Genomic DNA, 14,794 nt, shown 5'->3' on the forward strand with positions numbered 1-14,794 from the left:
GTGTGTGTGTGTGTGTGTGTGTGTGTGTGTGTGTGTGTGTGTGTGTGTGTGTGTGTGTGTGTGTGTGTGTGTGTGTGTGTAATCACAACCCCCTGAGTCACCCATCTCAGGCCAGCCCTTTAGTCCAATAGAAGCTCTTTGCCTGTCCATTACATGTAACAATAAGTGAATTACATAAAGGAATACATTTGCATACACCAAAAACAGGAGCAGAACAGATCAGAAGAATAACTAATATGGAAAGATGGAAAGTCGAATAGTAATGAATGCTTACGCAACCACAGCGAAAGCTTGGCCTCAATTTTCAGCATGTTCTAGTGTTTTCCCTGTCGTGATAAGGGAGTGTGTTTTCCTCACGTCTCCAAAGCTCCCCTTCATGTGAAATTTACAATCCCTCAGTGCGTAGAAAGTGAGTAGCGTTTGTTTGAGACTGCATAAATCAAGGCTAATCGAAGTATGTGGACACCCMTTCAAATTAGTAGATTACACTATTTCAGCCACACCCGTTGCTGACAAGCGTATAAAATCGAGCACACAGCCATGCAATCTCCATAGACAAACATTGGCAGTAGAATGGCCTTACTGAAGAGGTCAGTGACTTTCAACATGGCAACAGCAAGGGCTGTTATTGTGAAGKGGAATTGTCTAGGAGCAACAACGGCTTAGTCGCAAAGTGGTAGGCCACACAAGATCACAGAACAGGACCGCCGAGTGCTGAAACACGTAGCGCGTAAAAATCGTCAGTCCTTGGTTGCAACACTCACCAGCAAGTTCCAAACTGCCTCTGGGAGCAACGTCAGCACAATAACTGTTCGCCGGGAGCTTCATGAAATGGGTTTCAATGGCAGAGCAGCCACACACAACCCTAAGATCCCCATGCGCAATGCCAAGCGTCGACTGGAATGGTGTAAAGCTTGCCGCCATTGGACTCTGGAGCAGTGGAAACACGTTCGACGGACAAATCTGGGTTTGGTGGATGCCAGAAGAAYGCTACCTGCCCGAATGCATAGAGACAACTGAAAAGTTTGGTGGAGGAGGAACAATGGTCTGGGGCTGTTTTTCATGGTTCGGGCYAGTCCCCTTAGTTCCAGTGAAGGGAAAYCTTAACGCTACAGCATAAAATGCCATTCTAGATGATTCTGTGCTTCCAACTTTGTGGCAACAATTTGGGAAGACCCTTTCCTATTTCAGCATGACAATGCCCCAGTGCACAAAGCGCGGTCCATACAGAAATGGTTTATTGAGATTGCAGGCCAGTCAAATTCTTTCACACCAGAGAGTCTTGACCTCAACCCCATCGAACACCTTTGGGATGAATTGGAACGCCGACTGCGAGCCAGGCAAAATCTCCCAACATCAGTGCCTGACATCACTAATGCTCTTGTGGCTGAATGGAAGCAAGTCCCTGCAGCTTCCATGGAGGAAAGCCTACCCAGAAGATTGAAGGCTGGTATATCAGCAAAGGGGGGACCAAGTCGACAATAATGACCATGATTTKGGAATGAGATGTTTGACGAGAAGTGTATATGTCTGCAGTTGTATTGCTTACAACTCTCTCTCTCCTTTCCTAAAGTCTCCACAGAACAGCCTGTTTCCAGACAAAAATATAAATAAGTTAGCAAGACAATACAGACAGATCCGGGACCAGGCTACAGAACAATGTGTCTGCAGAAGGAACAGTCCGTCTACACATCGAGACAACTCAGACCTCCTCCCAGACAGACAGACAGTAACTGCCATAGCAGAGATCTATTAATGACAAGGCTGACTATAAGCCCTGCAGCTCGGCCCGTCCGAGCAGCATGAGCACAAACCAGGGCGACAAGGACAACTATGTGATGGTGAAGAAGTAGAGGAGGAAAATCAAGATGGATGATGATGTTGATGAYAACAACAACGATGACGGTAATGCTGATGAAGATGGTAATGATGATAATGCCACGCTGTCAGCCACAGTGTATAAAGTCATCTTCCCTTGAAAGCAGCAGCTCCGAGGGCCCTGAGCTGTCTCCAGTACAGCCTTCACATAGAGCACAGAGACCACATTAGATCATATTGTAATCTAAACAGACATGACATTCTCCATGCATGCAGTATATGTTACATGAATAGAATGCAGTGAAATATGGTCATACACATACAAACCGATACACACCGATACACACACCCACACACACCAACACAACCACAACACAACCAATACCAAAAAAACACACCCACACACCACACACACACACACACACACACACACACACACACAACACACACACACACACACACACACACACACACACACACACACACACACACACACACACGGGAGAGAACATGTTGCAGAAGAGAGATACAGCTCATTCAAAGTTTGGACACACTACTCATTCAAGTTTTATTTATTTCATAGTTGTGATGTCTTCACTATTATTCTACAATATAGAAATAGTAAAAATAAAGAAAACCCTGGAATGTGTCGGTGTGTCAAACTTTTAACTGGTACTGTACGTTCCAGTGGCTGAGTCCAAAAAGTAGCCGATTGGTTGTCTGCTTCATTGGTTGTCCTGGAGCACGCGGCAGCAGATCAATAGTGTGTGACAGAGCCTCTTGGGCTAAGGAAGGAGTTACGGAAGTGTGACGTGATTAACTATACTTGTGGGACCAGATTTGACCAATTTGGGACAATTTGTTAGACCCCACAATGTCAAATCCTATCTCTAGGGTTAGGGTTAGTTTTAGAGTTAGGAGCTACGGTTAGGTTTAGGGTTAAGGTTTTGGGTTAGGGTAAGGGTTAGCCTGTGATGACTTTGGTGTGTGTGTGTGTGTGTGTGTTGGTGTGTGTGTGTGTGTGGTGTGTGTGTGTGTGTGTTGTGTGTGTGTGTGTGTGGTGTGGTGTGTGGGTGTGTGTGTGTGTGGGTTTAAATAGCCTAGAACACAAACTAATTGTGTAGCCATGCAGCCATAAAAGACTGTGCTCTCTAGGGTCAAGCTCTGTAGCTACTGACAGGACATGATGGACTTTTAAAAAGACTGTAGGTCTATGCCCAGTATGTTTCTTTGTATCCTTATCCTGTATGTGTTCTTTGTATCCTGTGGTGGTGGTGTGTGTGTGTGTGGTGTGGGTGTGTGGTGTGTGTAGTGTGTGTGTGTTGTGTGGTTGTGTGTGTGGTGTGTGTTGTGTGTGTGTGTGTTGTGGTGTGTGTGTGTGTGGAAACCATGTTTTGTTTGCCTTTGTGTGTTTCTGGTTAATGTTTGTTTTTAAATGTATATTTGTCTGGGTGCACTTGCACACCATGCACAATCACAAAACAAGACCATTACTTCAAAACAAATGCCTCTAAGCGTCTTGGTCAAAAAGGAAATGAGATCCCCAGAGCCAGGCAGAGCATGAAGGACATCATAAACCTGCGGGTGCTCGATCGAACCATAACTCTCATATGAAGCATGGACAGCAGATTAATGACAATCGAGAATGAGGAAATGATGAATCTCTCATTTACTTGAGGTGCTGGTTGTGATAAAACACGTCCAGAGGTACAGTATGTCACAGTGCAGATAACAACCACCTTAACATAGTGTGTGTGTGTGTGTGTGTGTGTGTGTGTGTGTGTGTGTGTGTGTGTGTGTGTGTGTGTGTGTGTGTTGTGTGTGTCGTGTGTGGTGTGTGGGGGTGTGGTGGTGTATGTGTGTGTGTGTGTGTGTGTGTGTGTACATGCAAACACGGCATCGACCAGCCCGTTAATTACAGCTATATATTTTCTCGGCAGATGTTTTTATTGCATGCATGTGCTGCCCTTTTACAAGATGTATTAAACCCATTTATTGCACAGAATAATAGGGCTTTGTTCAAAAAGGCTAAACACAACATAAACAACAACCTTGAATTACCAATAAACACTATCCTTCTCAGTAGATACTGTAAACAGCCTATATGTTGAAGTCTTTGCTGTTGTTTGAGGAACTGTAATGGCCACAATAAAAAGCCTACATTTATCATCAAACAATTCCATTCCCACCTCCACTCGGAGAGTTGTTCAAATAATAGATTCTCCAGTATCATTTGGAGTTTGATTTCCTATTGATTGGTCCTACCTAGACAACAATGACTCAGCAGAAGCCTATACTTCAGAGTAAAACACAAACTTTAAAGTGAGGAATTTGTTTTCAATTCTATTCCCGTCTCCACCTCCCAGAGGAACGGGTTAACGGCTCAGTCTAATTATGCACACAACACCTCAGACTGCCACACTGCAATTACCCCTGTCCCTGTGTGGTCACTGGTCAGTCTTGTCACGCTACACAACACACACAGAGGAGGTTTGTGCTGTCTGCACAGCTCTTTTAATGATTAACTGGTGTACTGCTGCTGCTGCGAGTTACAGGACTAGAGGTTTGGGGGCTGGGAGAGAGGGGAGAGAAGCTCAGAAGGCGTAGCTGAGAGGGCAACTCCCCACAGCTGAGCTAAATTATCCTCTGGGGAACAGTTTTAATTGAAAAAATAATGCAACAAACACAATGAAGAATGTGATCTGCTTTATCTATGAACCTAGTGAACTGCTGGTATTTATTTAAAAATAACAAAATTCAAATGTATGAAAAAACATGCTAAAACAGTTAACAGTATTGGAAATCCTACCGTGTGTATTTTTTTCTTATGTTTTTTGTCAAATTTTATTTTGATTTTCAGACAATGCAAAAACATACATAGAAAAAAAACAAAAAGAGAACTTAACATTTCACAACATAAATTTAAACTAACATTAATGACATCACACTTGCTCAGACCAACATGTTCCCACCGTATCCACACCCATCCTGCCCATCTCACAATAGCATCTTCTCTCATCCTCATCCTTTCGATATGTCCAGTGCCTGAAATACTTTATGCCATATAAGCTTCAAATTGTACAAATGTATTTCATATTGTGTTTATTTAAACATACACTAGTATATGGTATACTGTATAGTGCCTTCAGAAAGAATTCATACCCTTTGATTTATACCACATTTTGTTACAGCCTGAATTCAAAATGGATTAAATATTTTTTCCCTCTCAAMCATCTACGCACAATACCCAATAATGACAAATTGAAAACATGTTTTTGGAAATGTTTGCAAATKTATTGAAAATGAAATACAGAAATATCTAATTTACATAAGGATTCACACCCCTGAGTCAATACATGTTAGAATCACCGTTGGCAGCGATTACAGCTGTTAGTCTTTCTGGGTAAGTCTCTATTTGCACCTTATTAAGTTGGTTGTTGATCATTGYTAWACAGCCATTTTCATGTCTTGCCATAGATTTTCAAGCAGATTTAAGTCACAACTATAACTAGGCCACKCAGGAACATTCAATGTCGTCTTGGTAAGCAACCCCAGTGTATATTTGGCCTTGTGTTTTAGGTTATTGTCCTGCTGAATGGTGAATTTGTCTCCCAGTGTCTGTTGGTAAGCAGAGGTTTTCCTCTAGGATTTTGCCTGTGCTTAGCGATATTCCGTTTATTTTTTATCCTGAAACAACACCCTAGTCCTTGCCGATGACAAGCATACATGTACCCATAACATGACGCAACCACCATCATGCCTGAAAATATGAAGTGGTACTCAGTAATGTGTTACGTTGGACTTGTCCCAAACAAAGGGTGGGGGAGTATGCTTTATGATTAACGACTCATGGTGTAATTCTAACAACATACAGGAGCTCAAGTCCTTCTGCTCACCCGATCTAGAATTCCTTACAATCAAGTGCCGACCATTTTACCTACCAAGAGCATTATCGGCAGTTATCGTCACAGCTGTGTACATTCCCCCTCAAGCAGACACCAAGACGGCCATCAAGGAACTTCACTGGACTATTTGCAAACTGGAAGCCATACATCCTGAGGATGCATTTATTGTAGCTGGGGATTTTAATAAAGCAAATTTGAGATCAAGTCTACCTAAATTCTTCCAGCATATTGATTGCYCTACGCGCATGAGCAATACCCTCGACCACTGCTACTCTAACTTCCGCGATGCATACAAGGCCCTCCCTCACCCTCCCTTCRGCAAATCCGACCACGACTCCATCTTGCTCCTACCGTCCTATAGGCAGAAACTCAAACCGGAGGCACCCGTGAAAAGAACCATTCAACGCTGGTCCGACCAATCAGAAGCCACGCTTCAAGATTGTTTGGATCACACGGACTGGAATAAGTTCCGGGAATATGTAGCCTTAGAGAACATGTAATGAATCCTAATACGCTGACCTCGGTGAGGCATTTATAAAGAAGTTCATTGGAGATATTTACCCACTGTGACTATTAAAACCTACCCTAATCAGAACCGTGGATGGATGCGGCATTCGCGCAAAACTTAAGCGCAATCCTGACGCGGAGGTTTAAACCTAGAAAGAGTCTGGGATAGTACCGAATCTATACTCAGCTCGTAGCATTATTCCTCTGCAAGGCAATCAACACAAGTGAAACATGTCAGTACAGTACAAGTGGAGTCGCAATTCAACGGCTCAGCCAAGACGTTTAGTGGCAGGGTCTTACAGGAAATCATGGATTACAAAAAGAAATCCACATCACATGGATACCGACGTTCACGCTTCCAGACAAACTAAACACTCCATTCTTTTGCCCGCTTTGAGAAAAACAATGCCACCATCGCGCCCGCTAACAAAGACTGCACCCCCCCCCCCCTCTCTTCCGTGGCTGACGTGGAAAAACATCTTAAATGTTTAACCCTCGCAAGGCTGCTGGCCCAGATGCATCTGTCGCCACTCCTGAAAGCATGCGCAGACCATCTGCCTTGGCTGGTTTACGGACTATTCAATCGCTCCCAATCCCAGTCTCTCACATTCCCCCACTGCCTTCAAGATGGCCACCATTGTTCCTGTACCCAAGAAAGCAAAATAAACTGAACTAAATTACTACTGCCACCGTAGCACCTTCTGTCATACATGAAGTGACTTGAGACACTAGTCAAGGATCATATCACCTCCACCTTACCGTCACCCTAGACCCATTCAGTTGCATACCGCGCCCAACAGCTCCATAGACGATGCAATCACCATCACACTGCCCTATCCTCCACTGGACAAAAGGATAATACTATGTAAGAATGCTAATCATTAACTACTGCCTCAGCATTAAACACCATAGTACCCTCCAAGCTCATCATTCAAGCTGGAGGTCCGGTGGCTCAACCTCGGACCTGTCGACACGGGCCGCCCCCAGGTGATGAAGTAGAAAGAACATCTCCACTTCGCTGACCCTCAACACTGGGCCCCACAAGAATGGATGCTCAGCACATCCTGTACTCCTTGTTCACCCCACGACTACGATAGGCACGCACCGCCTCCAACTCAATCATCAGGTTTGCAGACGACACAACATTAGTGGCTTGATACCAACAACACGAGGACAGCCACGAGGGAGGTGAGGGCACTCGGAGTGTGGTGTCAGAAACACCTCTCACTGCAACGTCAACAAAACAAAGGAGATGATCGTGGACTTCAAAACGCAAGGCGCACCCCCCTATCCACATTAAAGGACAGCAGTGGAGAAAGTGGAAGATTTAAGTTCCTCGCATTCACATCACAGACAAAACTGAAATGGTCCACTCACACCAAACTGTGTGGTGAAGAAGGTGGCAACAGCGCTCTCTTAAACCTCAGGAGGCCTGAAGAAATTTGGCTGTGTCACCCAAAACCCTGACAACTCTACAGATGCACAATCAAAAGCATCCTGTCGGGCTATCACCGCCCTGAGTGTGGCCAACTGCCACCGCCCTCAACTGAAAGGCTCTCCAGAGTGTGTGAGGTCTGCACAATGCATCACAGGGGGCAACTACCTGCCCTCCTGACACCTAAAGCACCGATCCACAGGAAGGCCAAAAAAGATATAATCAAGACATCAACCACTTGAGCCACTGGCCTTCACAACAGCTACCTCCAGAAGGCGAGGTCAAGTACAGGTCATCAAAGCTGGACCGAGACTGAAAAAACAGTTCTAGACAACTGTCAGATCTAGAAGCACCAGCATTTCGCTACACTCCATTCATCAGCTTAACTACGTGTATGTGACGAATAACATTTGATTTGATTTGTATTCAGGACATAAAGTTGATTTCTTTGTCCCATTTTTTGCAGTTTTAGTTTAGTGTCTTGTTGCAAACAGGATGCATGTTTTGGGATATTTTTATTCTRTACAGGCTTCCTTCTTTTCACTCTGTCATTTAGGTCAGTATTAAGGAGTAACTACAATGCTGTTGATCCATCTTCAGTTTTCTCCTATCACAGCCATTCAACTCTTCAAATGTTTTAAAGTCATGGTAAAATCCATGCGAGATTTCCTTTCTCTCCAGCAACTGAGTTATGAAGGACGCCTGTATATTTGTAGTTACTGGGTGTATTGATACACCATCCAAAGTGTAATTAATAACTACACGATGCTCAAAGGGATATTCAATGTCTGCTTTATTTTTATTTTTACCCATGCAGCAATGGGTGCCCATCTTCGCGAGGCATTGGAAAACCTCCCTGGTCTTTKTGTTTGAATCTGTGTTTGAAAATCACTGTTCGACTGAAGGACCTTACAGAWACAGTTGAAGTCRGAAGTTTACATACRCCTTAGCCAAATACATTTAAACTCAGTTTTTCACAATTCCTGACATGTAATCCTAGTAGAAATTCCTTGTATTAGGTCAGTTAGGATCACTACTTTTTTTTTTAAATTGTGGAAATGTCAGAACAATAAAGAGAAGATGATTTATTTTAGCTTTATTTCTTTCCATCACATTCCCAGTGGGTCAGAAGTTTAACATACACTCATTAGTATTCGGTAGCATTGCCTTTAAATTGTTTTAATACACTTGGGTCAAACGTTTTGGGAGGCCTTCCACAAGCTTCCCAAATAAGTTGGGTGAATTTTGGCCAATTCCTCCTGACAGAGCTGGTGTAACTGAGTCAGGTTTGTAGCTCCTTGCTCGGACACACTTTTTCGTTCTGCCCACACATTTTCTATGGATTGAGGTCAGGGCTTTGTGATGGCCACTCCAATACCTTGACTTTGTTTTCCTGAAGCATTTGTCACAACTTTGGAAGTATGCTTGGGGTCATTGTCCATTGGAGACCCATTTGCGACCAAGCTTTAACTTCCTGACTGATGTCTTGAATGTTGCTTCAATATATCCACATAATTTTCCATCCTCATGATGCAATCTATTTTGTGAAGTGCACTAGTCCCTCCTGCAGCAAAGCACCCCACAACATGATGCTGCTACCCTCGTGCCTCACTGTTGGGATGGTGTTCTTCGGCTTGCAAGCCTCCCCCTTTTTCCTCCAAACATAACAATGGTCATTATGGCCAAACAGTTCTATTTTTGTTTCATCAGACAGAGGACATTTCTCCAAAAAGTAGATCTTTGTCCGCATGGTGCAGGTTGTAAACTGGAGTCTGGCTTTTTTATAGCGGTTTTTGAGCAGTGGCTTCTTCCTTGCTGAGCAGCCTTTCAGGTCATGTCGATATAGGACTCATTTTACTGTGGATATAGATACTTTTGTACCGGTTWCCTCCAGCATCTTCACAAGGTCCTTTGCTGTTGTTCTGGGATTGATTTCTATTTTTTGCACCTAAGTACATTCATCTCTAGGAGACAGAACGCGTCTTCTTCCTGAGCGGTGTGATGGCTGCGTGGTCCCATGGTGTTAATACTTGCGTACTATTGTTTGCACAGTTGAACATGGTACCTTCAGGCGTTTGGAAATTGCTCCCAAGGATGAACCAGACTTGTTTGGTTCATCCTTGAACCAAACAGAATTTTTTTCTGATGTCTTGGCTGATTTCTTTTGATTTTCCCATGATGTCAAGCAAAGAGGCACTGCGTTTGAAGGTAGGCCTTGAAATACATTCACAGGTACACCTCCAATTGACTCAAATTATGTCAATTAGCCTATCAGAAGCTTCTAAAGCATTGATATCATTTTCTGGAATTTTCCAAGCTGTTTAAAGGCACAGTCAACTTAGTGTATGTAAACTTCTAACCCACAGGAATTGTGATACAATGAATTATAAGTGTAATATCCGTCTGTAAACAATTGTTGTAAAAAATACTTGTGTCATGCACAAAGTAGATGTCCTAACCGACTTGCAAAGACTATAGTTTGTTAACAAGAAATTTGTGGAGTGGTTGAAAAACKAGTTTTAATGACTCCAACCTAAGTGTATGTAAACTTCCGACTCCAACTGTAATTGTATGTTTGTGGAACAGTGATGAGGTTTAAAAAATTATGTTAAACACTATTATAGCACACAGAGTGATCCATGCAACTTATTATGTGACTTGTTAAGCAAATGTTTACATCTGAACTTATTTAGGATAGCCATAACAAAGGGCTTGAACACTTATTGACTCAAGATATTTKATCTTTTCACTTCTAATTAATTGGTAAAAATGTCTGAAAACATAATTCCACTTTGACATTATGGAGTAAACAAGTGACACAAAATCTAAATTTAATCAATATTAAATTCAGTCTGTAACACAACAAAAATGTGAACAGTTTCTGAAGGCACTGTACGGTATACTGCCCAATTGTATCATGGTGTATCGAGCTGGGTATCATTGGCCTCCTGCTGATGGAGACAGTTTGGTCAACACGGACTAATTTTATGATGTTTGCTGACATTAAATTGAGCTAGGATTGATATACACTGTTAAATGATTCTGATCCAAAGCCACCACACCAAAATTCGGCCTTCTTTAGTTGTCTCAGGATTTGGTAAGCTAATCAAAAGGGGACAATCGCGCTCTCCCAGAGGTTTGGTTGGTGCGTAAAAACCTGTGAATTCAGATAAATAAAAAGTTGTCATGGGTCTGCACTCAAAAATGTTGCATTAAACTTATTTCATTTTTCAATGTTGTTATTATTTCCACTGCATCATGGATAACGTACACAGACRTTTCGGCTTTGCAGCCATCACCCAAAGCTACCCTCAGGTCCTCATACCYAGTATTTGGGATTGCAGTGTGCAGTAAAAATAATTAGCCAATCAATAACAACGTAACTTTTAATGGCCACATTAACTTTGACCATCTGTGACGATGCAAGCTCTCACGTCGAACTATCGTTCTCCATTTCCCACGAGCGCCAAGTTCAAACACTTCCATTTCTACAAATTCCATTACGGCCGTTACATGAAACTTACGAGTGCACCATTAGTTTCTGCTATTAKCGGCAACACGGACTCAAGGGACTCCTTCATTTTAGTTTATAAAAGAATGTGCTTTATTTGACTAATTTCCCTCCTTTTAATAACACCTGTTTGTTTGACAGYTTAGTTTGTGTCGGGCACCCATATCCCTACCTCTGTATATCACTCAAGTTCTCAAATCAAAGTTGACTGCTCGCTACACATACTTAGCAGATGCTATCGCAGATTCAGCTAAATGCTTATGTTTCTAGCGCCAACAGTGCAGTAATTCCTAACAATACAGAAAATACACACAAATCCAAAACATTTAAAAGAAAACTAAGAAATATCAGAACGAGCAATGTCAGAGTCAGTATGGACAGTATATGAATAGAAAAAGTGTGTACAGCAGTAGTTATATAAGTTGTCATGACATTGGTCCAGTAGTGAATTCATATTATATTCCTGCAAATATTAATTTGGTTGCTAAATCAGCCACWGTAGCAATTGAGATGTATGTTTATTGCGTCTAATTCAGTCTATTTGACTGTGTCTAAAACGATTACATATTCATGTAGCCGCGTTAAGAGCACATTGGTATGGTTTCTCCGTAGCCTWACTGTGTGCGTCACGGTATTGTGGGTATATAAGCCTGTTCTTTTCCATTCTCTTGAGGACTGCTGTGAAGGTAACATTTGTTGCTAAGTTCTCTAAACGAATTCTCAGTTGACTGAGTTTTCTAGCATTGTTATAGGCTTGGCTTGTTACAGGCTCTATTGGCATTTTTATATGTTGCCGTTTGGTTTCTACTACTGCAATTGTTCTTTATTTTGACACTTCATAATTTTTTTCTATTGTCGACTGCAAGTACTGAACATTATTTGTATACAGTGCATTCGGAAAGTATTCAGACTCCTTCACTTTATCCACATTTTGTTACGTTACAGCCTTATTCTAAAATGGATGAAATATTTTTTTTCCTCTCCTCAATCTACACACAATACGCCATAACGACAAAGTGAAAACAGGTTTTTGGACATTTTGCCAAATTTAGTAAAAAAAGAAAAAAAAACRGAAATACATTATTTACATAAGATTTCAAACCCTTTGCTATGAGACTCGAAATTGAGCCCAGGTGCATCCTGTTTCCATTAATCATCCTTGAGATGCTTCTACAACTTGATTGAAGTCCACCTGTGGTAAATTCAATTGATTGGAAATTATTTGGAAAGGCACACACCTGTCTATATCAGGTCCCACAGTTGACAGTGCGTGTCAGAGCAAAAACCAAGGAATTGTCCGTAGAGCTCCGAGACAGAATTGTGTCGAGGCACAGATCTGGGAAAGGTACAAAAACATTTCTGCAGCATTGAAGGTCCCCAAGAACACACTGCCCTCCATCATTCTTAAATGAAAGAAATTTGGAACCACCAAACTGATCATCCAAACTGACAGAGCTTGAGAGGATCTGCAGAGAAGAATGGGAGAAACTCCCCAAATAAAGGTGTGCCAAGCTGACGCTAGCTTACCCATACCCAAGAAGACTCAAGACTGTAATCGCTGCCAAAGGTGCTTCAACAAAGTACTGACTAAAGAGTCTGAATACTTATGTAAATGTGACATTTCGGGGGTATTTTGCTTTGTCATTATGGGGTATTGTGTGTAGATCAATGAGGGGGGRAAAAACCATTTGATACATTTTAGAATAAGGCTGTAATGCAACAAAATGTGGAAAAAGTGAATAGGTCTGAATACTTTCTGAATGCACTATTTTCACCTGCACTATTTTCACCTGCACTATTTTCATTGGACTGCACTGAAGCCTTAATTTTGCACCATATTTTTATCTCTGGGTTGTGCTCAAACCCTCCTAAGTTAGACTGGTGTATCCCATTATTTACACCATCAACGGATCCCATTTAAATCACCTTCAAGGCCTGGAGAAAATAATTACTATCTTTGACATTTTCTTTCATCCGTGTGTCCATTTTGTGTGTGTGTGTGTGTGTGTGTGTGTGTGTGTGTGTGTGTGTGTGTGTGTGTGTGTGTGTGTGTGTGTGTGTGTGTGTGTGGTGTACTCACCCTGAAGTCAATGCCAACAGTAGAGATGAAGCTACCGGCCAAGAAAGCTCCGTCCTTGAAGCGAACCAGCAGGCAAGTCTTCCCTACACCTGAGTCTCCCACCAACATCACCTGTAGAGGGACACAAATTACTTTATGTTTAATGTCCATGGACTCTTGGAAGATTAAGCCCCATTGTGGAGATTATTCACAGCTGTACACCCAGAGAGAGAGAAACAGAAAGAAACAGAGACAGAGAAGAGACAGAGACAGAGACAGAGACGCGAACAGAGAGAGAGAGAGAGAGAGAAGAGGAGAGAGAGAGAGAGAGAGAGAGAAGAGAGAGGACAGAGACAGACAAGACCAGACAGACAGACAGACAGACAGACAGACAGACAGACCAGACAGACAGACAGACAGACAGACAGACAGACAGACAGACAGACAGACAGACAGACAGACAGAAAAGACAGCAGGCAGACAGACAGACAGACAGACAAAAGACATCTCCATCTTCTCTGAATACCTGTGGTAGGGGTTGATGAGCCCTCAGTAGTGGAGGTCAACGATCATTACACCATGAAGCTCTACTCAACACAGTAAGGTGATTTGTCTAAGTCGGGTGATGAGTCCGTCTCTGTGTCTGTCTGAGAATGTAGCCTGCCTTCAGACCTCTGATGGGGTAAACTTGGGGTCATGATAGGGGCTGCACCAAATGTTTGATGTATTATAATAATTGATTATGCTTATGTTGTATTAATAGAAGGGKAAGGGTTATAAGACCCCTCCCCCACTACATTTATAGGGTCCTAGACTACAAATTAACAACATATATGTTCATTATAAGGTTTCAATATTGTTCCACAGTCTTTTCTAGTCTCTGCCTCTTATAAAGAAACGGTCTGAGAGATGTGTGAATTATTGCAGGGTGTCTGTGAGAAGGCACATCTAGGCTAAAAGTGATTAGACACAGAACCCTGCAGGGGAGTGAAAGATAAAAGACTAGTCAGACATACCTCTATAAATCAACTTGGGGAGTGGATATTTACTGCTGAGCCCATAGAAAATACTGGAACTATTGTATCTCTMTTGCAAGTTTGTATAGCTGTGTATGCACGGGCTTGGTCTCATGAGTAGGAGGTAATGACGTATGCAGTGACATCACTAGGGCTGGTGATAATAACTTGGGACTTTTCCTATTTTGCAGAACTCAGGAGACATCAGTTGTATGTGTGATGTTTGATCTTTGACTACTGTCTACAGCTGTAATTTAATTAAAATTGGTATGATTTATAAATCAAATCAAATCAAATCAAATTGTATTTGTCACATACACATGGTTAGCAGATGTTAACGCGAGTGTAGCGAAATGCTTGTGCTTCTAGTTCCGACAATGCAGTAATAAAATCCTATACAACTACTGCTGTACACACCTTTCCCATTCATATACTGTTCAAACTGTCTGTACACCCTTTATATATCACATAAGGTTGGTGACACCTTCATTGGGGAGAACAGGCTTGTGGTAATGGCTGGAGTGAAAAAGGTGGAACGGTATC

At 42.2% G+C, this 14,794-nt stretch overlaps 1 protein-coding gene across 1 annotated transcript in view; it reads right to left on the reverse strand.

Moving 5' to 3' along the window:
- Positions 1 to 14,794, reverse strand: part of LOC111977323 (ras-related protein Rab-26) — a 181,365-nt gene that overhangs the window by 125,827 nt on the left and 40,744 nt on the right. Inside the window, 1 exon segment of the mRNA XM_024006699.3 lies at positions 13,257 to 13,367. Coding sequence (XP_023862467.3) covers positions 13,257 to 13,367 — 111 coding nt within the window.

Source organism: Salvelinus sp. IW2-2015, linkage group LG18 (assembly GCF_002910315.2).
Source record: "Salvelinus sp. IW2-2015 linkage group LG18, ASM291031v2, whole genome shotgun sequence".
In the NCBI taxonomy this organism is placed as follows: domain Eukaryota; kingdom Metazoa; phylum Chordata; class Actinopteri; order Salmoniformes; family Salmonidae; genus Salvelinus; species Salvelinus sp. IW2-2015.